General features: G+C 34.1%; 1 protein-coding gene and 1 pseudogene across 1 annotated transcript; both read right to left on the bottom strand.

Annotated features, from left to right (window-relative positions):
- Positions 1 to 12,147: 12,147 nt before the first annotated feature.
- Positions 12,148 to 14,386, bottom strand: LOC132619448 (uncharacterized). Its single transcript, XM_060334353.1, has 7 exons — positions 13,773 to 14,386; positions 13,501 to 13,647; positions 13,262 to 13,383; positions 13,086 to 13,216; positions 12,796 to 12,938; positions 12,595 to 12,752; positions 12,148 to 12,482 (listed from the first exon to the last, which is right to left on the bottom strand). The coding sequence occupies exons 1-7, from the start codon at positions 14,384 to 14,386 to the stop codon at positions 12,148 to 12,150; spliced, it is 1,650 nt and encodes a 549-aa protein (XP_060190336.1).
- A 5,708-nt stretch (positions 14,387 to 20,094) lies between these two features.
- On the bottom strand, positions 20,095 to 22,346 carry LOC132618508 (E3 ubiquitin-protein ligase ATL41-like; annotated as a pseudogene).
- Positions 22,347 to 24,740: the final 2,394 nt, after the last annotated feature.

Here is a 24,740-nt window from a genome sequence, read left to right as displayed (position 1 = left end):
GCTTCTGCATTTGTGTAACACCCCAATTTTTTTTTTTTTTTTTTTAAAATTAATACTTGAATTTTCGATTGATCATATCTTTATAGTAAGGATATATTTACTTCGCACTTCCTACGTGGATTTGGCGATATATGAAAATTGCTTACTTTAGATTGTGTTAATATTTACAAGGAAGTTTCGTGATGTTGTTATGTTTACCACTTATAATCCTCTTGATAAATTTATTATGAAATATAATAGATATATAAAAGTTTGGGCAACCTTTTTTTTCTTTTAATTATTTTTTTAATTTATTTTTTCATCCTTATCCAAGTAACATATATACCTTTTTGGCTCTTATCCTCTCCACCACCTCCAATTTCGTTTTCTCCAAGAAAATAAAATCCCAAAAACCCCTCTCCACTCATCAAATTATCCCACTAAATCAATCATCAAGACTTGTTTTGGTTGAGCCACAAACAACTCCACACGATTGAGGTAAGTTACAAAACTCGTTTTTGCACCGGACAGTTGTTAGTGTTTTCAGCATATTCCTTGTATAAAATTTAGTCTTAAGTGATCCAAGATGTTCTAAAAAGCTATTTCATAGCCCTACAACTTTCGTTCAGGCCCCAAAACCTAGTTTTTCTTGTATTTACTCGAAAAGGGGTGATGAAGTACAAGGCAGGTGTTGCCCAAATTTCTGTTTTGCAAACCCTACATGTATTACTGTTAGTATTTTGAGCATATCTTGTAGTACAAAATTGCTATAGGAGTGATTTAAATTTCTCTTAAACCCCAAGACATATATCTACAACTTTCATTAAGGCTACAAAGTCTACTTTTGCCGTTTAACCCTTTGAAACTGAGCCACAATACAAGACAGTAGTACTGTCCAGAATTCCTGTTTTGATAGTTTAGGGTGATTTTCACTGATATCATGTTTAGTTTCGACGTCCTGAAACCATTGAACTTAAATAGATATTCGATTGTGTATTTAAGGTATATATACTCTTGTACAAGCTAAGAGGAATTGTTTGACGAAGTGGACTTTGGTTGGTCTATGGCGTACATGATGTGAACTCCTCAAGTTGTGGTAGAACTTGTTGTGTGGTAAAACGCCAAGATTTGTGTATAAACTTGAACTTGGAATATCTTTATTTTCTGGAATTTTTGAAGTATCTTGATGTGTTGTTTCCTTTCTCTTCATCTTATATCATTGTATGGTTATTATCTCAAGTATTGCAAAATATTCGCTAAATCGCCCACTTGTACGAATTGCTTGATCATTTTGCATTCTTGTTGGGACTTTGTCCTTCTTGTTGTTGTGACTTTTTCACTGATATCGGTATGCCTCTTGACTCGAATCTTTTGCCATCTTGACTTTGGATTTGTGTTTCTTCTTAGTTATGGAACTTCTCCATGTTAAGTACCAACTAGAAATCCATCTTTAATATGGTTCTTGATTCTCTTGATTATTGGGTTTCAGCCCTACTTGATTTGGGGCTTCGGTCCATCTTCATAGTGATTGTACTTGGTGTGATGGCATGACGTACATATTGGGCGAAATTTGTTATTTGACAAACTCTCTTGAATTGAATTATAAGCTTTCTTAACACTTGAGCCTTCGAATATTGATATCGATATTTTGAAGCTCTTCAAGGTTTGACATTTGATACTTGATATACTTGGTTACTTGATTTATTTTTATCTTATTGAGCTCCTATGACCAAAGGGAATTGGAGAATCTAATGGCTCCAATCCCAAAGTTTATACGCCACTAAGCTTTATGCTTAGCGATAGTTGTTTTCTATCGTAGGTAATGTAAGGGAAGAGATTTGAAGATGGCCATTTGGAGTAGACTTTTTGGGAGCTTTACTGAAGATCACATTTGCATATGCATATAGGTCTTGTAAAATTTTAGGGACTTGTACATGATCCATATGTCACACTTATGTATGTAATTTTGGAGGCTTGTTGGACCACAAGACCATATGCTTGTAACTGGAACTTGGTGACTTGTTTTGCTATTTTAGGGTGTGCTTTCAACCCAAGTCATGACATGTACTAAATTTACATTTGTCTTGTAATTATGTACCAAGGAGGAGACTAGTTTTCTTTTGATATTTGCACGCTTGAAATTCGTGTATAATATGAACCTGCAATGGTGCTGAATGGAAATATAATTTCATTAGGAAATTGCTTCAACATTTTGATTATTCAAGAAGAGTGCTACCATGTTAAATTGATACCCTGATATTGTATTTCTTCAAGAGATGTTACGAAGTGTTTTGTTAAGAAAGAAAATGTCGCACCTTTAAACCTTTTTCGCATGGGCCTATTTCCGCCACTAAATTATTGTGAATGTCTTTTGATATAAATTCTTCTAAACGTTGTAAGTGTGAACTTAGCTTTTGTTTCGTAAGTGACATCCTCCCAAAGGGGATGCTACATGTTGCTGCTGCACTGTACTGTGATTGAGAATGCCATGACCATGTTACCTTGCCAATCTCTAAGGATGCCTCCAATTCCAGCTCTCCCAGTTGCAGCAATAAAACTTCCATCTGTATTCATCTTCAAGCTTCCAAAAGGTGGCATCCCCCAAAAGACTTGCCACCATTTTCTGATAGGTCTCAATTTTTCCACCAAGTTACAGATCTTAGGCCAATCATTAATATCTTTGATGGATGGAAAGATCTTGTTCAGGACAACTTTAATGGTCCATACACCATGATATTGCATTTGCCCTATGATCAGCTCCTTTGGCTAACATACTTGCAAGAGCACCTCTGTTTCCAGAGCTCCCAGTAGATGATGAGAGGAGTGACCTGCAAAACCATTTTTTGAACATTGTTAGTGTATTTACAATCCCACCATCTCTTAAATACAACATGAATAGGTTAATCAATGTGTTGGATTCCCAAAGGGTTGCCAAAGTAGCTCCAAATTTGGTGTGCAACTTCACTTTCCACAAAGAAGTGTTGCATGGTCTCATAAGTCGATACCCTGCAACAGACACACATAGATCTCCTACCATTCCCAAACATGCTAATAGTATCATCAAATGGAATCTTCCTCTTAAAAATTCTCCAGTTTGGAAAGGAAATTAAAGGGGATTCTCTTGTGCCAGAGACTACTAAAGAAAGGGTGTTTAGGCCCACATGCTCTAATAGAGTGCCAAACACTCTTATTAGAAAAGGAACCATCTTCAGTCAATTGCCGGATTGGAAAATCTATCTCATTTTGGTTTCCAATATTGATTTGAGCAATTTGTTGGACAACCTGCAAAGGTACCAAAGTTTGAAGTTTAGTGAGATTTCAATTGTTATTTTCAAAGAAAAAGTTAACTGGGAGCTTAGCTGATCTTCCTAAGCCAGGGAAGATTTTTGCTAAAGCTCCATTACCTGTCTAGTTGTCCCACCAAAAACTAGAATTTTCAGACTGGACATCCCAAACTATATGAGGTTCAACCTTGATCCTGATTTTCATGAGACCTTTTCAAGTATGTGCATCTGGAGATATGGCCACTTTGGTGACACAATATTCTCTCTTATAGTATTTGTTCTGAAGGAAATTGGCCCAAAGGGAAGGTTGGGTCCTGAGCCTCCACCACCTTTTCATAATGTGGGTATCTAAGATATCTTCCATTCTCTTGATATCAATACCACCCTCATCTTTAGGTAGGAAAAGTTTATCCCATACCGCCCAATGATATTTGTTCTTACCTTCTGATGGCCCCCATAGGAAATTTACAAAGTGTTTTTCCATGAGAGTTAAAACTCCTTTGGGGGGATTCATAGCAGACATAATATAAACAGGGAGAGATTGTAGCACATGCCTTATAAGAATGATCTTACCTCCATGAGATAGCATACTCCCCTGCCAGCTGTTATACCCTATTTTAACCGGGGTCAAAATAGTTTACAACATCCCGATAATTCCGGGGTTAATTAAAGTAAGGGAATCGCCATCTAATTAATTATGGTGAATTAGGGCACCTAAAGTTAATTAAAGTTGTTTATCTAAAGTCAACTCTATTTTAAAGTCTACGAAACCAAATGATTCTAGGTACGGGTTCAACTAACCTAGAGGGAAGGTATTAGGCATCCTCTAAATTCCATTAATAATGGTTAATCCTACCGGACTCAAATTTAATTAGGCTAAGTGTAAGTATAATATTATAGAGAAGAAAATAGCTTTGTAAGTATTGCTAAAGTTATAGATAGATATATAAGAATGTTGTTTAAAATAGAACTTGTAGGAAATAATAATATACATAAAAGAGTTTAGTTATAATAATATACATAAAAGAGTTTAGTTATAAACTGAAAGAGCGCAGAATATGTAACGTTTTAAACATGTTCGAAAAATAACTCAAAAGGGGAGACATTAACTGGTTTTTGTTTTAAAAGTACAGCTAAGATGAGAGTTTTCCTTCTCCTTTTTATTATGTTTATTAACTATGCCTAACTAAAAGTGTACATGATAGATTCAAACTTGAAGAGTTGTTGATAAAGTATACGTGAGTTCGTACTTACGTCTTAGTGATATTTCAAAATTTTCTAAGATAATAAGAATAGGACGTACTCTTAATTCAAAATAGATGTTCACGATTTCACGTCTTTGAAGATCAATTGTGTAATATAAGTGAATACTATAAGTACTATAAACAATTTTAGAAATAGACAAAATTAATTAAAAAAAACAAATCCGGTGGAGTTACTAATAGTTTTCCCTTAAGATGACTACTTATTGTTTCTACAACTTCCCGTACTATATCTCTATAATTCGTATAAGCTAAGAGGCAAAAATAAAGTGTTAGTCACACAAGGTAAATCAAAAATCCACAACAAAAGATAAGATAGAAGGAAAGAAGAGCAAATGGATCAGTCCATTTTTTAGGACTGCTGCTGCAGCCTATTTTGTTATTGGGCTTTGGCCCAGAAAGTCCCTTTTTTTAATTTTGTTGCTGTGGGCAGGCTAGACAAGAGAGGAGAAGATCACGTTGGGCTATGGCCCAACACCGAATGCGGGAGATGGCGAGTCCCCAGACTCGTATGCGAGGTTCATGCAAAAAAATGAAAGAAAAGATTAGTATACGATCAATGAATTATATTAAACATATGAAATATAAACTCAAACAAACCAGCAGATTGTGTATATTCTATGCATATCTTAAGTATACCTTATATATACACGCTCATGAGGTGTATAGAAGGCCAATGTTTTAGCTACTCAAAGCACCTGATGAATAAGGAAAAAAATAGCTAGCCTACAGGAGACTTGATTACACACAGAATTTATTTCACATCTTGAATCACACATGCCCATTTAGAGTATTAAATTTGCTTACAGGAAGAAAGCTATACATGGTGACATTATGTATGTATCAAAATTGAATACATTTATTTAGCCACCCCTAACTGAACAATTATTGGACAAAAACAAGGTTATTCATTCGGTTAAAGGGGCTGGAAACAGAGGAATCATGCCAGGTTCATATGTTACTTCCAAGAGGAACATACATATAATCAACACATCGCATTCGAGGGAATAAAAGAGGAAACAAAGAAAAGGGACTGGATATAAAGAAACCAAACAGAGACAGCAACATGTACCACACGGTAGCCAATTCAACCACAGGTAAGGCATCACAAAGATGCAACAGTAGCGGCGAAATTAATACAGGGGATCTAGAAGAAAGAAAACATTCAAGCCAAATCATGTTCGAGTTTCTCACGTATCATATGCTATCTATAAATAAAATGAAAGAGGAAACCAGTAGAAAAATCCTTTGAAAGTTTCTGTAGACAGTCTCGGGGAAGGGCAGTAGATGATACAAGGATGCAAGGCAGATTTGTTAATCCTTATTTGACAAGGCAAATCTGCCCATTAGATGATTATTGGTGAATGATAACCTTATGTAACGAGGTGGAAAACAAGAGACAGCAGGCCAACTTAACATATATTGAAATCTGAACACAAATTGACAATCGCTGAAAGAAAAGTTAGATCTTATGAAATCATGTTAACCCGTTTTGGTCATTTTAAATAAGAATATCTTAAATGAGTTTACTAACTAACTTGTTAGATAGGCACAGAAGTTGCACCAACGAACCAAATCAATTCATGCATATAGTTACTAAAAGAGGGAAAGAACATAAACAAATATCACCAACAGCCCAAACGAACCTGAAGCAATCCTGAATTTAATTAACTAACTCATACTTGGACTTAAATACATATAAAACAGAGTCAAGAAATTGATCGATAGTATGAAGTGACAACAAAACCCGCAAAACAAAAATGAAGATGTTAAGAAAAATTATGGAAACTAAAATATTTTTAAAAAAAACCGAAGAGGAGAAAGTCTTTGAAGATATGATTCAAATAAAACTTAGCCCATACTTTGAATTAATCCTCCTAAACTAATTCATTTTTTGAATAGACCCCGTAACACAGCTGTAAATGGTTCATACCTCGCAAGTTCGATGAAAAGAGAAATAAACTCAATAAAGGCACACAAGATATATGCATTCACTGTTGACACCCAATTTTGTGCCGCCTTCCTTAAATATTTATTTACGTTTCTAGTATTTTTGGAAATTTAAGAAATAATTATTTATAATTTACTATAATTATTTATATTAGCTTTATTAAAATCGGCGTTTCAGTATTCCATTGCATTCACCAGCTATTGTAATTTCTATTATTATCATTATTATTATTATTATTTTTTATCATTATTATTATTATTATTATTACCGGTATCATTGCAATTCACATTATAATCATTTTACCATCTTACGCACATGCATAACATTTATTTTCGCAATTAAATAGTAGCGCTTATTTATTGTTGAATTTTCAAGATATTATTGCACGACTATCATATGATCTTATTTTATCCGAGCACTAACAAATACGTACTAAATAACATTTAGCATACATTAATTGAAAAAGGGGCTTTTATTTAATTTAGAATCCAAATCTGAGCCCAATTAGCCAACATTTCGGACCAGCCCATTTTTTTAATTTTCCCAGCCCATTACCCATTAAACCCGACCCGGCCCAACTTATTAAACAAATGAAACCCTTAGTTTCTTTTCTCCTTCAGCCGCATACCCCTTCATCTCTCTCTCTCCTTTCTCTTTCCCTCTCTCTCCTTTCTCTTTCCCTCTCTCTCTCTTCTTTTTCTCTCCTCACTCCATCTCCCCTTCAACGAAAATAGCAAATCACATCACCCCTTTCATTCCCACAGACCTATGCATGGTCAATTTGGGAAGGGAAGTTAATGTTTGTACCCCCCCCCCCCCCCCGGTCAGTTTTCAAACGTTGAAGTTTTGTCTTCTTCGTTCCATCTCTGATTGCGATCTGAAAGGTTTTAAATGTTTTCGTCCCTTTGTGAAGGGAGTCGTCCCTTTTTATCAGTTGTTTTTTCATATTTCGGGTACCGATTTTCATTGGTTTTTGTCTGGTTCCTTTCTTTTTCTGGTCGAATAGGTTAGATACCTGCAAATCCTAACGTTGTTAACCAAATCCCGCCAAAAAATTTCAATTTTCAAATCCCAGCCCAAACCCTAGTTTAAACCCTATAAATAGTTGCTAGTTGAGTGGGTTGAGGGAGGTCTTTTGAGCGGCGAAAATTCCCCTAAAAAATGTTAAGTTCTTTTGGTCGCTTCAAATTCCCTGGAAGTAACAAGTTTTAGCCACCCAGAAATTCCCTTAGGAAAAGAATAGTTTCAGCATTTCTTGACATCGATTTTAAAATTTCTAAAGCATTTCTTTGTCCTTTTTTTGCTTCTGGGATTGCCTCGGATCTGAGTGCATACGGGCTCGGAAAATCGTAGTGTTCGAAGTTGTATATCGAAGCCCCGCACCCTGTTCGCTGCACTCGAAGAAGATTTAGTTTCCCCGTGGTTAGTTGAACCTGGATTAACCCCTGAAGATGATGTGCTATCTGCCTATGTCAGCTTCAAAGATCATGTTCGCTTGCTTGGATGGCTTAATCTTGCACGTCTAAGGCTTACAATTTGCTTAATTATGTCCATATCATTAGCTGTGTATGAGTCATTAAATTATGCAACTTATGAACTAATTAATATCACTAGCAAGAGTTTATATGCCTTTTCTCACTATCATAAAAGGATGTCAGATGTTTAGCAAGAAATTGTGAGTTAGTATATGTTTAAGCATAAGGTTCCATTCGTTTAAAGATTTGTTTTTTCTTCTTCTTTATCGACAAATGTGCTATTGTACTTGCTTAAGATGAGTTTTGAAAATAAGAGACTTGTTAAACTGGTAATAACATGCTCAAGGAGTCACCACCTAATTGATTGGTCTGGGGCAGTCCTTTTCCCTTTCTTTGTGTTTCTAATCTGAGAGTCCTTCATGATTTTCATACAGTTTGCCCTTTTAGAGGCATGTTAGGAAGGTTTGAGATCTGTTGTAACTTTAGTTGTATCTTCGGTTCATTATGTGTTTTTTCTCAACTTTTGTTTAAAACTTGAAATGATTCAATTTCGATGCTTGACTGTCTTACATATTCAACCAGTTGGTGTATAACATTTATGAAAACAGTTTTCTGTTCGAATTATGGGGATTTTCCAGTTTTTCTCTTGACTGCTCTCTGGATGGTTCAACATGCTTTCTTCTATGGTTATTGACTTCATCTAGAATGTTGGTTTTACCTGAGGAAGGATGGAATTACATATATTCATTTTGTTGTGTGTTCTTGATTTGAAGAAGTAGGAATAAGATAGTTTTCGATACCATATTCATTCACATCAAATGGACCAATCAGACATCAAATGAATATTTGTGGACTTACAAACTATTGAAATCTTCTTTAAAATCAATTCTGCTCCTTTAATACTACGTTGGTGTTTCCATTGAGATTAAAATAAGTGTTGAAGCTCTGAATATGTGAAATATGCTAACATTAAGTGTTTAGCTCACTTAGATCCTATTGCTTATCTTGTTGAGTTTAAATTTGGTACTGAATTGCCTAGGACCCCCTTAAGTATTAACAAACAAGCAGAAATTTGGTATATCATGCATGTGGCCTGTTTTCCCTTTGTATATTACTCTTCTCTTTACTTTTGTTCGACTGAATCCAAGTGGAGTTATAAATGACAAGAGCCTTTAAATGCTTTTCTTGGTCTATTGAGTTGTGGAGACGTTAATGTGTTCAACCATTGGTGTTTGTCCTCTTTGTGTTGTCTACTCTTGAAGAGAACAACCAATTTTGGTTTCAAAACAAATCATCTCAAGTCTCGACCTTCTCCTGTTTCTGATTAAATGTTTTAATAATCGACTGTTATTTCTAAAATAGTAATAATGTAGTTGAGGTCATTTCGATTCCAGTTTAAACGTGAACAAATCTGGCATTTCGATTCTTTTTTAGTCTCCATCATGATCTGAAATGCTTAATCTAATAACATAAGGTATACATAGAGTATACATAGAATATACACAATCTGCCGGTTTGTTTGAGTTTATATTTCATACGTTTAATATAATTCATTGACCGTATACTAATCTTTTTCTTTCATTTTTTTTGTTTTGCATGAACCTCGCATACGAGTCCAAGGGACTCGTCCCCCTCCCGCATTCGGAGTTGGGCTAAAAGCCCAACGGAATCTTCCGAGTCATTCTCTGTCCAGTTCTGTCCACAGCAAAATATAGAATATCTGGGCCGAGGCCCATATCGCACAGAACAGAATTTAAGCCCTTTGGAGCAATGTTAAAACGACTGGGCCAAAGCCCAACAACAGCTTGGTCCCAGCAGTCCTAAATGGGCTGAGCCCATTTAACTTATTTCCTCTTCTAATTTTTTACTCTTTTTGTGCCTTTAATTTATGTTGTATGACTAACACTTTTGTTTGTTAATTTAGATGAACCTTAGCAAATTAGTGGGGTTTAGTATAATGGGTAGTTAATTTAAGAGAGAAATCATTAACTCCATAGGTTTCATTCTTGTTTTTATTTTACGATAAATTATTTATAATACTTATAACATTTATCTTTCTTCGAATAATTGATTTTCAAAATAGCATAATTACATATTTTGCATCAAAGGGATTATGTTTCATTTTACTATCTTAAAATTTCAAAACGACCCCCCTAGTATGTAAATATTAATCCAAGCATATTTTATAAGCATTTTTTGATCCGATTATACATGTTTTTAGCCAAACATAGTTAAATAAAGTTAAAGAAAGAGAGAAATAAACTCATGCCCTTTTCATCATATTAAAATATAAGCCTAGGCTTTTCTACATCACCATATTCATATAATATAATTTTTACCGAAAGATCGCATTTGTTAAGTCTTCTCTTAAGAAGTTATTAGGTAAATTATTTATTTCCTACAAATCTTATTTTGATAGCATTACTGTATTTTTAAGGCCGTAGCAATATCTTTAAGTTCTATTTAGCATTTAAAATCTTCTTTTATACAAATTATTATATTTTCTGTAAATCTTATTTTAGCTAACATTATTTTCCTTTTTAAACTTTAGCAATATTTGTAAGCCATTTTTGTTAAAATTTAAACACTATATTTAGCCTTAGTTAATTAACCTAAGTTAATTTGATCGGTCACCATAGTTAACGGATTCTAAAGGATGCCTAACCCCTTCCCTTTAGGATAATCTAGAACCCTTACCTAGAATCACGCTAATTGAGCAGACCATTAACAGAGGTTTAGTTAGGCTTTACCTTAGTTAATAAATTAGGTGTCCTAATTCACTGTTAAACTAATTAGGTGGCGACTCCTTAAAATAAAGTAACATAAGAATCTCCAATATGTTGTACTCTAATTTAACCAGTTTAAAATGGGGTATAACATTCACATAAAATCGAAACGAAACTACGACTAACTCATATTCCTATTGAAATTAGACAAACTAAACCTTAACCAACATTCTGGAATCTACATAAAACAAACTAACAAATCAAACGCGACGAACAGAACTGAAGTAAAAAAGAGAAGGAGAGTTATTGACCTGTTTTGTGTACAGTGAAATGGGGCGTCGGGTCTCGAATCTACCCTCTCGTTACGAGTAGATCCGAATCTCAAGCTGAATGAGTTCGAACGAAATATTGAAAGTTCTAGCCAGCTAAAGTTTTAGTCTTTTTGTGGGATAAACCGATTGAGAAATTGTAAATGGATAGAGGGCAAGGGTCTGTATCGTCCGTCTCCCTTTTCGGCTGAGGCATAAGATGATATATATAGGGGACCAAGGTTAGGGTTTTGGGTATTCAAAATTCAAATTCAACAAAAATCCAAAAAGGGGTCACGGATTGGAATAACATAGCAGAGATTTGTGGGTGGCCATTTTTCACCCAAATGGCGCAACAAACCTGTTGCCATTGAAAGACCAAATCAAAATGGTAGAAAGGGGAAATTCTCTTTTGTTGAACGACAGAACGATGGAGACGATTTTGTATAGAAATGGTTAGATAAGCCTGTATAAGGTTAAAGAAGGGTTTGGTTTTGCTGGAAGTGGAGAGAGGAGAGGGACGAAAAGAGTGCGTCGAGAAGACGACAAGGAGAGGAGAGGAAGCTTGTGCGAAAATAGTATGGCAAGGTCTGCCATAGCTGAGCAAAGTTTGGATTTTGCTGAGAAAGGAAAGGGATGAGGGAGAGAGGAGAGAGGAAGAGAAAGAGGCGTTGTTGATTTTTTAGGTTTAGGGATTTTGTTTAGCTGATGTAGCAGTTGGGCCGGGTCGTGGGTAATTATTTGGACTGGACGGGTGAGGCTGGGTAGTTTTAGTTGGGCTGGATCCGAATTAAACATGTGGGCTGGACGTTTGGAAATGGTAGTGGACTGATTTGGGCTCAAATGTTGGTCCAAAATATTGATCCTTTCTCCTCTATTTAATTATTTTTTGGGCTTCTAATTTAATAACTAGTACAATGAAGACGATTAATAATTAGTATGTAGAAAGTAAAGAATTTAATAAAGTAAAATTAATTTAACGAGTACAAATCCTAAAATGAGATGACGACGAACCATTTTGAAAGTTGTAATAAAGTAATGCTAGTAACGTTGATAGTAAAATAGTGAAAATTAATAATAGTGAAAATAAAGTGTTTAGCTCGTCAATAAATTTAGAAGCTCCAGGAAATAAATTGAAATAAAGGAGGGACAAAATTGGGTGTTAACACCAGCCATTTAACTTTTTCACTATTTTGGACAACATGTCATCAAAGAGATGAGAATTCTTCCTGCCGTAGTAAATAGGACGGCCTAGATATGTAAAAGGGAAAGGTTTATCCATAAAACCAGACACTTTTCTAATTCTATTTGTCCTGTACACAGAAGTGTTAGGAGCAGTTATGAAAAAGCTTTTATTGTTATTGACTTTTTGACCTGAAGCATTCTCATATCTTTTGATTTGATGCTTAATGAGCTTGATGGACTTATTGTTGCCCCCACAGAAGATAACAATATCGTTAGCATATGCAAGATGATTAATAATAGGACCTCTAGCATCTATGGAGAAAGGAGTAAAGTGCTCATGATGATTAAGAATGTTAAGCGACCTAGTCAACACTTCAGCACCAATAATAATAAAAAAAAAAAAAAAAAGGGGAGAAAGGATCACCTAGCTTGAGACCTTGAGTAGAAGTGAAGAAACCACTCCTATTGCCATTTAATATGATAGAGTGCCATACTCCAGCAAGGAGATTACCAATAAGAGACAACATATTATCGGCAAAACCAAATTTCTTCATAACAGCTAATAGAAAATCCCAGGACATCCTATCATAAGCTTTAGTCATATCCAGTTTAATGACCATATTACCACTTGTTTTTATAGTTTTTAATACCATGGACAATTACTTGTGCCAGTAGCACATTTTCAGTGATTAACCTACCTTTGACAAAACCACTTTGATTCTCAGATATGAGCTTATCCAAAAGGGGATTAAGTCTAATAGAAAGAATCTTTGAAATGATTTTAAGAGAAAAATTAGTAAGGCTAATAGGTATGAGATTAGAGAAGGTGGAGGGAGGGTTCACTTTAGGAAGTAAAACAAGGCAAGTATGAGTAAAGTATTTTGTAAGCTTTTTGCCTAAATAGAAACTTTGTACAAAATCTTTGATATCATTTCCAATGATATCCCAACATTTATGATAGAAGGTACCATTGAAGCCATCAGGTCCAGCACTGGAGGCACTCATGCTAAATACAACCCTTTTGATCTCATCATAATCAGGGACACCTGTAAGGAAATAATTATATTAATTAGTAATAATACTGGGAATACAATCAACAATATTAAAGTCTGTAAAAGAGTGAGGGAGATTAAAAAGGTGGTCAAAGTGATGAACAGCAGCATTAGCTATGCTATCATCTCCCTGAATCCATGTGTCATGGTGATTTCTGATTCTGTGTAAGTGGAGCATCCTTTTTCTATCTCTAATAACACTGTGAAAATATTTGGAATTGCAATCCCCTTCTTCAAACCAATCTACATGAGATTTCTGTTTCAGAAGGTTATCTTACATATTCATCCACTTGATGTATTCTGCCTGGTCTTTGTTGAGAGCCTCTCTGGTGATTTCACTGTTGAGGTGTAAGTCCTGATCTTCCAAGATAAGCATTTTATCCTCCCAAATTTTGACCTGCTCAAAAACATTTCCAACTACTTCTCTGGACCAAGTACTTAGATTTTTACTGAGAAGCTTGAGCTTGGACTGCAGTCTCCACATAGGATTACCAATAACATTAGTGTTCCATGATTGCTCCACTAACTAAAGAAAGGTTGGTTGACTTACCCAGAAGTCCAAGAATTTGAAATATTTAATATTATCATGTTAATCATGATGACATCTAACTTGACAGTTGGTAAAGATTTGCGCCCAATCATCATTAATGAACACCCTGTCAAGCCTCTTCCATATTCTTTTTCTTGGTTTTCTGTTGTTGCACCAAGTATACTCCATATTCTCTTTCTTGGTTTTCTGTTGTTGCACCAAGTATACTTTGGGCCTACAAATCCCAAGTCAGAAACTTCACAAGCATCCATACAGGTGCTAAAGTCAAAGCTATTCCTCATCCTATGAGGTTTGCCTCCCAGGTTCTCATCAGGGTCTAGGATGACATTAAAGTCTCCCCCAATGCACCAAGGCCCTTGGATCAGCTGATGAACATTGATAAAATCAGCCCATAAGTCTTGTCTTTCCCTAGAACTGCATTTAGCATATACATCAGTAATGAAGAGTTCACAGTTTGAAGGATTGTAGTGTTTCTTAACGGTAATCTGTTGGTCTGAGCTAACAACCACCTGAGTATGATGGTCCCCAGTCCAAAATAACCAAATTTGACCATTAGTATTTGAAATACTGTGTTGATAGCCTAGAAATCTCATGTATTTACTAAGCTTGTTCATATTGACAAAGGGTTCTATGATAACAATGAGATCCACTTTGTTCATTTGAATGAGTTTTTTTAAGCCTGTGGATGGCTTTCCTTGATTTTACCTCCCTAATATTCCAAAAAATGGAACTAATCATAAAAACAGGGAGGGGGGGTAATCAATTTTTGCTTCCTCCCTCTTCAGAGGAGGAGGTTTTGTCTTTGTTCTTCTTGTTGTTTCTTTTGTTTCTATTCTTGACTTTCTTTGCAGGAGAAAAACCATCATTGATGTTGGTCTTAAGAGGTTCTGATTGGAGTTGATCCTCTGGTATCATAACTATGATCCTGTTGGAAGAGGAAACTTCAATCTACTGGTTCACACATTTGGCACGTTGCTCCTTTTGTTGTCGTTGCCTTTTGGTTCCCTCATTCATTTTGTAGTTCTGAATGGGTTCCTTGATATGCACATTCTCTGTAGCAGGGCCAGTGTTCAAATCAACAGTGAGTTTTATACCTAGTAGTGCCATGATTTCTGATGGGATACTAGTAGTATCATCATCAGGCTGCCATAATAAATGCTGCATACCTTGATGTTCCTTACCCTGATTGTTGTTGTTCACGGCCTCCAAGTTGTTATTTCCATGCTCAATTTCATTGGTGCTGTGTTGAGTACTCTCTTCATGTTGCTGAAGATGGGAGCTGGAACTGCTCCCCTCTTCTTGCTGGTGGTTCTCTGTTGGATCATTGTTGTTCATCGGTTTGTCATTGGTGCTAGTCTTATTCACCTGTTCATCAGTAGCAATAGCAACTTCTCTGGATTGCTTATCTTTCTTCTTTTTTCCTTTTTCTTTTCCTTTTGGTAGATTGAATGATCTTTAGGAGCATACTGGGTTTTTTGGTAGGCATATTCCTATTGTTAGTCTTTTTGCTAGGCCCAGTTTTGCTCTTGGTCTGATCAGCTTAGTAGTCATGCCTTCATATTATTTTGTTACTATTTGTAAAGAAGAAATTGAAGTAAAATAGATATATTGAATGATGACTTTGGTTTACTAGAGACATCAACATATTGTTTTAGTTTGGTGGGAACAAAATCCGCTTCCTCGTGATTGTATTAGATAGAAATATTCTTGATTTCCAAATAAATTGCCATATTTTTTCACTCTTTTGACACTTATTTTCATTATTTAGTTATTTTCATCCAAATTAAAATTAGGGGCCTTAAAATTAAGATAGCATGTCATAATTAATCACAACCACTATCATTTAAGTTACACTTTGCATAAAATGCCTAGTAAGAGATATGTCTTACATGATGTAAACAAATATTTTCTCTTGTTAACAACATAAACTAACAACACACAACCTTATTTCATTACGCTAAATTTCTCTTTAGAGATAAAAAGTTTGTCATAACAAATAAAATAGATGGCGTAACAATTTGGAAATTAAACTATTAAGAACTTTCCGATTCTTTGACCAAAATAAGTTATTATTTCAGCCAATTCATCAAAATAATACATTTTTTTGAAAATTTACAAAACTAGAATAAACGTATTTCACAGTAACGTATTAGACATTATTTTATTCAAAAAACTCAACGGGCAAAAAAGTTAAAGGTTAACGGTGTTAAAGGATAATTCGTTACTGTGAGTAACGTTTTATGGTTAATACGTTACTGTGAGTAACGACTCTAAAGAATACAAAATCTGACATTGATTGATCTTAAAGTCGTAACTCAGAGTTACAACTTCAGGCTAAAACGTAATTGACAGTAACGTTTCTACAGAATCCAGGCACGAGCAGTTAAATCTTGCAAAGAATTCATCAAATTAGGAACCCTTCTGATTGATGTAATTATAAAACTTTACCGACAATAGGGATTACCCTTAAAAAAAAAATTATCGATTAGCCTTACAAAAAGATACTGATTAGCCTTGAAAAAATTAATTAGGATTAAAAAAATATTGATTAGCCTTATAAAAAAAAGTATTGATTAGCTAAATAAAGTAGCAGTTTTTCAATTTCAAAACAACACCAGCAGTGGGAAATTATATGAGCAGAAGTTGGTTAATTCTCTCTTTCAACATTTTCTTATACATTTTAAAGTGCAGGATGGTTAAGACCCAAAAGAAATTAAAGATACAATGTCTTAAGTTTACAACAATAACTACTAGTAATTAATGCTTATATATCACAGTCTTTTCATATATGAAAATTAAGAAGCAACCATCTTTCATATCTACCGCTTAACGAAAAATACTCCATCTTCTAGAAGCAAAACAACAGCTAAATTTGGTCTCTTAATTCACTTCTCTGGAACTAAATTTGTATAAAGCAAAACGGCAGCTAAGAATGGTTTCCATCAAGTTGTAGACTAAGAGACCTTAGTGAATCATACATACTCCATAAAATAAAGCACTCAAATCAGTGGAACATTGAAACCATTAATTAACCATAAAACGTTACTCACAGTAACGAATTACCCTTTAACACCATTAACCTTTAACTTTTTTGCCCGTTGAATTTTTTGAATAAAATAATGCATAATACGTTACTGCGGAATACGTTTATTCTACTTCTGTAAATTGTCAAAAGAATATATTATTTTGGTGAATTGGCTGGAATAATGGCTTACTTTGGTAAAAAATTCGAACTTTCCCTCTTTTGAAAATCGTTGCTCGATCTGATCAGGAAAAGAAAAGTTTCGTCTTCACATTACAAAAACTTGTATTTCACGTTGGCAGCAAAATCTGGTTGTTACTTACTACTAAGTCATAGCAGCAGAAATTTCAGCAAATATGACCCATAATTTTAATTTCGGAAAAGGCTCAAAAATGCCCTTAACCTATTGAAAATGGCTCAAAAATGCCCTCCATCCGCCTATTGGGTTAAAAATGCCCTTAACGTTTTCTTTAGGTTAAAAAATGTCACATGGAGATTAAACTTTTTCTTCCTCTTCTTTCTTTCTTCCACACCAATTTCTCTCCCCTTTCTTCCATTTATTATTTATTTTTAATTTGTTGTTTTCTTTCTTCCTCTTCAATGTCTGAAAATCAGTTTCTTCTCGTGACCAAGGTTTTTCACGTAATCGCTATTGAGGACTCGGGTAAATGCTGGATGTAAATCCTATAAGTGTCCTCGCTCAGGTGTAAGCATTATTTGGCCCAGAAATCTGTTTGATTTTTGAAACATTGGTGATCAACAATTTAAAAGTTTCATTGGATATCGTTCGTCAAGAAAGGAATAATTTAAGAAAGATGGTGATTGAAATTGAGGGTATTAACTTTGTTGAAAGTGTCGAAGTTGGAGGCTAAAGTGCAAAAATTCAAGAGTTCTCTCGTAGTCTCGTGGGCTATTTTCTGTGGTTTTGTAGCGGCTAAAATGAAGCTATGTAATGCAATACTACTTTTTAGTATAGTTTGAAATGTAGAAGAAAGCTGCTATGTAATGATGTAAACTGATGTTTTAATGGAAGATGTTTTGGCCTTTATATAATGGTGTACTTTCTGCTATATTATTATGCATTTTTGCTGCTATATGTTGGGTTAAAGCTGCTATATTTTGGGTTAGAATTATGCATTTTAGTTGCTGTTCTTTTGGGTTGAAAACTTTCATTTTAGCTGTTGTTTGTAGGGTTAAAAGTTGCTGCTTTTGGGTTAGTATTATGTGTTTAGCTGTTTTTTTAAACTAAAATTCTGCATTTAGCTGCTGTTTTTCTATTTGAATTCTGCATTAAACTATTCTTTTGTGTTAGAATTCTGCATTTACCTGCTGTTTTTTGGCTTAAAATTTGCATTTTAGCTGCTGCTTTTTGGATTCAAAGCTATTGTTTATCTGCTATTTTGGGGGGAAGAAAGAAAGAAGAGGAAGGAAAAGCTTAATCTCCATGTGAGAGAGGTTATATTGTGAACGGATCTAGGTGTTTGTCCGGGTCGGAATTTTTTATTGAGTCAAAATTTATGTGGACCAATAAAAAATGGCCACTTGTTTAGTTAAATTTCATGTCATTTTTCTGTTAACTTGAAGGGCATTTTTGAACCTAAAGAAAACGTTAAGGGCATTTTTAACCCAATAGGTGGATAGAGAGCATTTTTAAGTCATTTCCAATAGGTTAAGGACATTTTTGAGTCTTTTCCGTTTTATTTTTATCGACTTTATAAGACTTTCCTTATCAAGACCCACAAAGAAATTTTAAACTACTTGGTATTAGTGATGTTTGATAATTTTTCAGAAACTTGCATGTCAAGAATCTCAACTCTGTTGTGTGGTCACTTTGTCATTTCCATGATCACACTGCCAGCTAAACTTTTCCAAATTTATGTTTTCTTTGACGTAGTCACGTAGCATTTTTTATGCCAAGAATGGAAGTCCGTTTACAAATTGCCAAAATTAGTACTATGAGAATTCACAATATATTGGGATCTCTATACCCGAAAAATAAAAATATATATTTTCAAATTACATCCAATATATTGTGATAAGATTAAAAATGATCACATTCATGCACCAGAAGGTGTAAGTATCACACATTAATGTAATAAAATGAGAGAAGGTCACTTGAGATGGTTTTATATATCATGTCTAGCGCCGATCTCTAAATATAATGCACTTTGTAGGTATGAAATTATGACGAGTATATATAAGTGTTACTTAAAATGAGCAAAGGTAGATCTCAAACAGGGGCGGATCTACTAAGGTCCGAGGGAGTGCTACGCCACCCGCAAGTTTTGGCGGAAATTGTATGTATACATGTATTTCTATATATGAAATACTATTAATAAGCAACTTGTCACCCCTAATAACAAATGATACTATGGTGCTAGTGGCAAAAGGTGAATGATACCCTTCCCACGATGAGGGTTCGGCCCCCAGTTTAATAATTTTTGGCTTGCTGGATCAAAGAAACAGTAATGGGTATAAGTGATGCCTTCAACTTTTTTTTTTGCTTAAGCTGTAATTTAAAATTGAAGTATTTATTTGAATATCACTTATTAATTTTATATGCTTGATTCGTAGAAAGCTCGTATGGTTTAGGACTTAGATTACGAGGAAAAGGAAATCTGATGGTTTCAAAATGTAAATAGAATCCTTAACTCTCCATTCTCATTCTTTTTCTTTTCTTTTCCTTAATTTCTCTTAACTTGTTTTAATTATTAATTATATTATTGTTGTTGACTATCTTTATTTATTAATTCTTGACTTATTCGTTCTCTTGTTAATTATTTGTTTAAATATGAAAAATTAAATTATCATAAGTTTCCTATTCCAAAGTTTTCTCTCTCTCATCGTAACAAAAGCCCTCGTTATGCCAAGTTGGAGTATTTTTTTCGTTCTCACAGTTTATCGAGTATAAATCGAAAAGATGAATAACCCGATCTTAAACCCAAGATCATCAAACAAACCAAATGCTTATTCTATTTGGATTCAAAGCACTGTGACACCCGGAACCTCCAAATCCTGGATCCGCCTCTGATCTCAAATCACATGGAATGGAGCTGACTCGAAAGACTGACAATCTCTTGAGATCTATATGCAGGCTTAGCTAAGGATAAGGTCACAAAATACTAGGATTTAAGTTAAATATATTGGTAGTGTAATTTTTTTTAAACATGTGGTAGCAGGATAATTACCAACTTTTCCAAATTACCAATTAGTGTTTATCAAGAGATTTACTTGTAATAACTACTATATAAATGACCTTATTTCAAAACAAAACAAAAAGTCATACAGCCAATGCACAAATGTTAATCTTTTTTAACCATTTGTGTATAAACGCTAAACTCTTTAATGTATGATAAACACTAACATCTAAAGTAATTAACCAAAATCTTACATCAGATTGAAATGCAATTAAAAAAAAAAAAAACTGTGGTTAAACAATTGGCTGGAAAAATAAATTATCTATTTTTGTCATTCTTTTATATGTGTGTACAAGAACTATATGGGGGAGAATTAAGATATGAAGAACCCTGGAGTTTCGAATATGAACCAAAAATAAACATCATAATTCATACCTAATGTACTATAATAACTCTCTCAAGATCATTTACACTATCTTCTGTACCACAAGATTGAACTTGAATTCTTCTTGATGATGTCTCCCTGCTAAGCATCTTCCTAAACGAACTTGGTCTCGAGCTTGATCCACTAATTTTAGCTGATGATGATGATGAAGGTTGTGCTAATCCACAATCCGAAAAAATCATCCCTTCCATATTTATAGCTATAGTATTTGAATTGACACCGTCATGTGGCGGCGCTGAGGGCGGTGTACGCCCTAAAACGCCCTCTCGGGGCTCCGGTAATAACCGGGGCTCCACTTCGGTCCGACAAATCAGGCACGTTGAATGTGACCCTAACAATTTATCAATACACTCCGCATGAAAAATATGTAGTTAGGTGATAACGTCCAAATCCACTCCTCAAAGAGAAAGAGGACACGGCCGTATGCAATATAATTTACCCAACTATGAATATGGGTCGATCCCACGGGGAACAATATGCTAGGCGATTTAAACAAGTAAGGAATTATCACCAACTAAGCTAAGCCAAACACTTTTTTTCAATATTTGATTTTTGATTTAAAAACTAACAAAGACAAAACTAAACTAGAAAACAAGTAAAATGATCAATGACCACAAGCATGGATACAAGGGAAATTACTCTCAAGTAACGATCCAATGTATTTCACGATTTTACAACTATGAGTGAGTTTATGCTAATTAGATAATTATCTCTAAAATCTCATCAAAAGTCTCTCGACCAAATGAATAAATTTCATTCTAAGCTTTCTTAAGCCTTAGAGTGTGATATTAAGCACAATCAATATAATCTCAAGTAACTTTCCTATCTCTAGCTCAAGTTATTAGATGGGTTTTAAAGCCTCAAATTCTTGTTAATTAATCTTTCCCAACTTCAATCTTCCTCTCTCGAGCTCAAATCGAAGTAAATGGGCGGGCCTAAGGGTTAGCTAATTTCTTAAGAAACATTAAAGAACAAGATTAATTAAAATAAAAAAGACCCACTTCAATAGAAGTAAAAATCATTCAATACATAAACATAACAAGAGATTCATCCAAAAATTTAATAATGTATATTTTCATAAACAAGTTTCAAGTAATGGAATAGAGCACTACACACTTAAATAGTCAATACATAGCAAGGAAAGAAGAAATGAGTAAAGGATAAAGAAATTATCATCAAAAGTCTTCAAATCTTCATTCCCCAAGTGTGAGTGTAAAAACCTTAAGCTCTCCAAGACTTGTATGAAATGGCTAAAGATGAAAAATAATTTCACCAAGTCTTGCTTTTATAGTTGCCCAATTTTTCCAAGTCCAAAAATGACAAAATATGCCCCAGATTTCAGTTTTTGCAGTTCTGTCCCATTTTTACAAATTTGTCCCCTTTTTTCATTTTTAGCCACTTTTTCAATTTTCTTCAATTTGGTTTCTTTTTCTTGTTTTTCACTTGGTTTCTTCCAAAGCTCTTCTCAATCATATGAACCTATAAAATGAAAGTAAACGATATTAAATGCACTATTTTCTCAATCAAAACATAACAACAATCTAAGATTAAAGAAGAAATAAGTTGGTAAAATACCAACTTATCATTAGGCAAAGTCCTAACCGTTTCTCCATTTTCAAGAACGCTCAAACAAACCGTACACTCGATGGAATTATTTTCTATATGATCATTTTGGTTGAAAATAAATATTGGAAGTGAAGCTATGATAGAGGGGTCGAGCCCCGTTTTTGGGGGGCTCGACCTGGGCGGCGCTGGTGATGATGTTGAGGCGCTGAAGAGCCGCCCTACATCGAGCCTGGCGTCTAAGTACTCACCTTGCGTATATATGGAGGAGACTAACGAAGAAAACAACTATAGATAAAGGAATTATAGCTGTTAACATGATCTTGCTATTGAGATCATATTTGCTTTTTCGATGAAAAAATGGAGGATCTTCAATATCATCGTCAAAGCCCATTGTTGTTGTGCTGTGACTTGTGAGGAGTTGTTTGAGAGTAGGAGAGTTTATTGGGTTATATAAAACATATTTATAGAACGAGATTTTAGATTGTCTTGGTTTGGTAACATCAATACTATGTGACTATGACAGAAAACAAACCATGTTCACTATGCTAACGAGGAAGTCTGTATTTTCAAAGAGATTGACTTGTTGAATATTGCCCTTCTTTTCCCTTTAGCAATATTCAATTTTACTTACTCGTAAACCCAACATATTTGTTGAATATTTTCCACAATCCACCGCACTTTTCTACAAAAATACGTAGTAACTCCCCTATTTAAAATAATGTCAAACATAATTTGGCTAAAAACTTTAAATTCCATTCATTTATATTTTCGATTACGAACATGTACTAAAGAAACGGACCAATATTAAATCTTAAACAGTTTTGGTTTCCTATTCTAACTTTGAATTTGTCTTCTAACAACGTTGTAAAGAAATTTTATACAATAGCATAATTTAACAAGTTACAGCAAGTCAAACTTTATACTAAGAGTTACTGGTTGACAGTTATTGTAGGACAAGATCACGAATAATATAAAAATATCTTATATTGTTATTGTACAGAAATAAGCTCTGGTTTATTTGACTTCTTTTCTTTGTCTAGGTTTTCTCCTGGATCCTGAGAATTAATGCCCAAGATTTTAGAGGCACAGAGTGATGTTTGATTCGGCAATTGATATTAGTATGTTGAGATGGACATGTAAGACCTTTACTATTTTTAGCCTAATGAGAAAAAATTAAATAGAGTAAATTAAATAGAGTTTTTCTATTCAAGGGCCCATTTGTTCCAAACGTCATTTCTTTTTTCTCCACGTCCAACAGGAAATTAGTAAATTATTAACGAGGCCAGTGACCCGACTCATAATTCATAAACATGGTAATGCTTAAACGGCACCGTGATACTTTATTTCTATTATTCTATTAAATTTTTAAAGAAAAGAGTTGGTTGACTAAGGTGAACTCCAAATATTTGCCTTAGGTTATTGGGTATTAATTAATTAGTAGATAATTAAACATTTTAAAATTTTGAACCAAAACAATAATATAAATATCATTTTCGCTGCTCAAAATTTCACCGGATCAGATATCCAACATTATATGAAGGAAAAATATCGTTTTGTGGATGGATATTCTATTATATATAAGTGTATTTTTATTTTTTTGCTCTTTCTATTATATATAAGTGGCTAAGAGGGACCAACACCGCAATACCTTATTGTATCAAAAGCTTTATAAATTGTACATGCAATGAATGCTTGTAGCAAAAGTTATATAACTTGTACATTTTAACCAACTGCTTTTTTATCCTATGTTGACATATGTCATAGTACTTAATATTTATTCCCTTCTCATGTATAGACGTATGCACTTCAATTTTAATTCGATAACAAATTTATTTCCTCCTTGCACTTTTACTTATTCACTTTTGACTTTTCACGTTCTTGCTGAATATTTATTCTCTTCTTATGTATAGACGTATGCAATTCAATTTTAATTCTCCTACACAAATTTATTTCCTTCATGCACTTTTACTTGTTCACTCTTGACTTTTACGTTCTTTAAGAATTAATAAATCTAACGTGAACATATGTCATAGTACTGAATATTTATTCTCTTATCATGTATACACCTATGCACTTCAATTTTAATTCTTCGACACATATTTATTTCCTCTGTGCACTTTTACCTGTTCACTTTTGACTTTTCACGTTCTTACTGAATATTTATTCTCTTCTCATGTATAGACGTATGCAGTTCAATTTTAATTCTCTTACACAAATTATTTTCTCCGTGCACGTTTACTTGTTCACTTTTGACTGTTCATGTTATTTAAGAATTAATAAATCCCACGAGGACATATGTCATAGTACTGAATATTTATTCTCTTCTCATTTTGACTTTTCACGTTCTTGCTGAATATTTATTCTCTTCTCATGTATACACGTATGCACTTCAATTTAATTCTCCGACACATATTTATTTCCTCCGTGCACTTTTACTTGTTTACTTTTGACTTTTCACGTTCTTGCTGAATATTTATTCTCTTCTCATGTATACATGTATGCACTTCAATTGAATTCTCCGACACATATTTATTTCCTCTGTGTAATTTTACTTGTTCACTTTTGACTTTTCACGTTCTTTAAGAATTAATAAATGAAGTATTCCCTCCGTCCCGTATTACTTGACTTTTCACGTTCTTTAAGAATTAATAAATGGAGTACTCCGTTCGTCCCATATTACTTGGCCACATTACTATACTTGACTTTTCACGTTCTTTGAGAATTAATAAATGAAGTATTCCCTCTGTCCCATATTACTTGGCTTTGTACTCTTTAACCAACTACTTTTTTATCTCACG

This window comes from Lycium barbarum, chromosome 11 (assembly GCF_019175385.1).
Source record: "Lycium barbarum isolate Lr01 chromosome 11, ASM1917538v2, whole genome shotgun sequence".
Classification (NCBI taxonomy): Eukaryota; Viridiplantae; Streptophyta; class Magnoliopsida; order Solanales; family Solanaceae; genus Lycium; species Lycium barbarum.
Note: the sequence above shows the minus strand (reverse complement) of the source record. Positions and strands in the feature narration are given on the sequence as shown.

Coding starts and splice junctions, on each gene's coding strand:
- LOC132619448 (XM_060334353.1), bottom strand. CDS start 14,386: ATGAACAAGCTTAGTAAATACATGAGATTTCTAGGCTATCAACACAGT. Junction 13,384..13,500: donor TACATCAAGTGGATGAATAT/GTAAGATAACCT, acceptor CCACTTACACAG/AATCAGAAATCACCATGACA. Junction 12,483..12,594: donor TACTCAAGGTCTCAAGCTAG/GTGATCCTTTCT, acceptor CTTTCTCCATAG/ATGCTAGAGGTCCTATTATT.